The sequence below is a fragment of the Medicago truncatula genome, chromosome 8 (genome assembly GCF_003473485.1).
Source record: "Medicago truncatula cultivar Jemalong A17 chromosome 8, MtrunA17r5.0-ANR, whole genome shotgun sequence".
NCBI classification, from domain to species: domain Eukaryota; kingdom Viridiplantae; phylum Streptophyta; class Magnoliopsida; order Fabales; family Fabaceae; genus Medicago; species Medicago truncatula.
The window spans coordinates 12,007,056-12,010,255 of record NC_053049.1 but is presented as its reverse complement, the minus strand read 5'-3'; the positions used below and the strand labels follow the sequence as shown (position 1 = coordinate 12,010,255).

The 3,200-nt window shown below is 29.9% G+C and overlaps 1 protein-coding gene across 1 annotated transcript; it reads left to right on the top strand.

Moving 5' to 3' along the window:
* Positions 1–560: 560 nt before the first annotated feature.
* On the top strand, positions 561–2,901 carry LOC11409642 ((+)-neomenthol dehydrogenase). Its single transcript, XM_003627546.4, has 5 exons — positions 561–703; positions 796–1,045; positions 1,695–1,736; positions 1,841–2,014; positions 2,380–2,901. Exons 1-5 carry the CDS (start codon positions 684–686, stop codon positions 2,755–2,757), a joined length of 864 nt encoding a protein of 287 aa, XP_003627594.1. The 5' UTR covers positions 561–683; the 3' UTR covers positions 2,758–2,901.
* Positions 2,902–3,200: the final 299 nt, after the last annotated feature.

Sequence of the window (3,200 nt, the reverse complement as noted above, 5' to 3'; positions counted from 1 at the left end):
AATTGTCTCTATTCTCTTTATTTTTATTTTTATATGATGATAGCTAAGTTATCTAGAAGATAGAATTCTTCACAAAAAAATAATCAAATCATAGATAGAACTCTTCTAAAACATAATCAAATCATACATATAATTATTCTAAAAAATAATCAAATCATGTGATAAAATAAACAAGCTAAGATTGATTGTAGTTCCTTCAAAAAGTTGGACACATTCACGCAGTTAAAATATTCGTGATCGTTTAATCAAGATCAGATGATTCAGATTTTAAGTTTGATATTTTATACTTTGAAAATTATATTGAAATTTTTACAATCCAATCTCAATTAAACAATGATAAATGTGTTGAATGTGTGAATGCTTCAAATTTTTTATTAGAGGGAATTGCAAGGAATCTACTTTCAAAATAAACCATGTTACATTGGAACAAAATCACATGATTAAAAAAGTGTCAAAGTAAATATACAAACATACATACATAGTACTCGAACTTGTCCTAACACATTTGACTATACAATATAATAATAAATTAATAACAACTCATTTTATTATCTTATATTAAGAAAAGTGAACCATACCTTTCATACCAAACAAAAAAAAAAACAATATGTGAACTATAAATTAAATATTATGTCCCTAGTTTGTGCACATCCATTCACTTAGATTCAATTAATCATCTATCTATGGCAATTTCAAAAGAAAGGTACTTTTTATGTTTATTTGGACCAATAAATGTTAAAAGACCCCTTTAATTTCTTTTATTAAAGTGGTAAGAATTTGTTTGTGCTTTTTCAGATATGCTGTTGTTACAGGATCAAATAAAGGTATAGGATTGGAAACTGTTAAAAGATTGGCTTCAAATGGAATTAAAGTTGTTCTTACTGCTAGAAATCAGAAAAGAGGGATTCAAGCTTTTGAGAAATTGAAGAAAGAATTTGAATTTTGTAATCTTGTTGTTTTTCATCAACTTGATGTTACTGATCCTTTTAGTATTGCTTCATTGGTTGAGTTTGTTAAGACTCAGTTTGGAAGACTTGATATCTTGGTAAGAATGATCCTTTTAGTATGATTTAAGATAATGCATATTAGAATTTTGGAAACTTTGTTATTCACTTTCTATGTTTGTTTAATTGTATAAAATGATTCTGAATTACCATTTATTTTGGTGAATCTGGTGAAGGAGTTTTCTGTGTTTCAATGATTTTCTTGATTCTTCATGCTCATAGGCCTTGTTTTGATAAACAACTTACTTAAGTGCTTTTGCTATAAGTTTTTATCATATAAGTGTTTATGTATAAGCCATTTTTGAACGTGGGATAAAATAAAATCAAACTATTTTCTTATTAGTTGTAAGATGTTTTCATAAGCTATCCCAAAAAGCTTCTGAAAATAACTTTTGGACATGTCATAATTTGTTTCCATAAGTTATCCCGAACAGTCTCTCAAGTACTTATGCTAGTAGATCAGCTTAAATAAGTCAATATATACAAACGCTTAATACTTTTGTAGACCATATAAATATTTTAAACTACGACAATTAAGTGGCATGTAGCACAAACACTTCAGATTAAAGGAGTGTGTGTTGTCTGCTGAAAATTTTGAATGAGTTCGCCATAATAATAGCCTGGAATTTTCCTTCTCTTTATTATATACATGAATTAATCATTTTAACCGCGTTCCAAATTCATGTGCAGGTGAATAATGCAGGAATCAATGGTTTCAACGCAGACGATATGGTAAGCGAGCTTTGTTTTCTTTAAACCGTTTGGGATGATAGAATTGTTCTTCTGTGTATAATAGAATCTGAATAAGCTTTGGTTTCTTTGTTATGAATATTCAGGTGGAACCAATTATTAATTGGAGAGAACTGAGTCAAACTTATGAGATGGCTGAAAATTGCATAATAACAAATTACTATGGTGGTAAAGAAACTACTGAAGCTTTTCTTCCTCTTCTTCAGTTATCTGATTCACCTGTGATTGTTAATGTTTCCTCGGCTGCAGGATTATTAAAGGTAAGGAAATGACAGAATCGTTGTTTTTTAGAAATTCTTTTGAGATAGATTAAATGCACAAATTAGTCCTTCAGAAAAATTCAGACTTATATAGTCCGCTAGAAAAACGAAAAATATTGATTCAGTCCTCAAAAAATCTCAATTGCCAGTCTAAATAATCTCTGATAGCGACTAATTTGCCTGATATCTGAGACTTTTGAGGACTAAATTGGTACCTTTCGTTTTCCGGGGACCAAATAGAGTTCATCATTTTTTCTCAAGTACCGAAATCTGTCTTCACTCATAAATATGTGTAGCGGTATCACTAGTCTCTGAATGTATCAAAATTACAAAAATAAATTGTGTTATGGTCTGTTTCATTTCAGTACATATCAAATGAATGGGCTAGGAGTGTGTTAGATGATACCGAAAATCTAACCGAAGAGCTAATCGACGAGGTACTGAAAGAGTTTCTGAAAGACTTCAAACAAGGTTCACTTGAAAACAAGGGTTGGCCAACTTATCTTTGTGCCTATAAGCTCTCAAAAGCAGCTGTGAATTCATACACAAGGCTTCTAGCTTATAGACATCCAAACTTATGTATTAATTGTGTTTGTCCGGGTTTTGTTAAAACAGATATGAATAGAAACACAGGTGATTTATCTGTTGAAAATGGTGCTGCTAGTGTTGTTAGATTAGCATTACTTTCGAGTAATTCAACTTCTGGAAACTTCTTTGCTCGTCAAGATTTGTCTTGCTTTTGAATGGTTTTCAATGTATTAGAAGCTTGCATATTAAAATGGGGGGATATGATAGGATATATGTCTTGGATGGATTTTTTTTTACCCATTTGTTCATTGCTGTTTATTAATCAAATGAAATGTGGGGAGTATATCTTTTCAAGTTTATTTCCTGTTAAATTTTAACTGGTTTTAGTCCCTGATAAATCGACTATTAGCAAAAACGCTCCGCAATGTTAAAATGGCGTTGACATGAAAGACGGAAATCTGACTGAATCTCTATACGTGAACTTTTAAAACAATGTGATGTCCACATATCAAGTATTGAATATTCTGGTGTTAAAATGGTACAAAATTTTATAATATGATTGACTTTTTTCTAGGATATAATATGATTATAAAATTACATATTAACGAAATTTAAAGGATAATAAATTACATAAACATGTAGTTTTCAGATAACATAA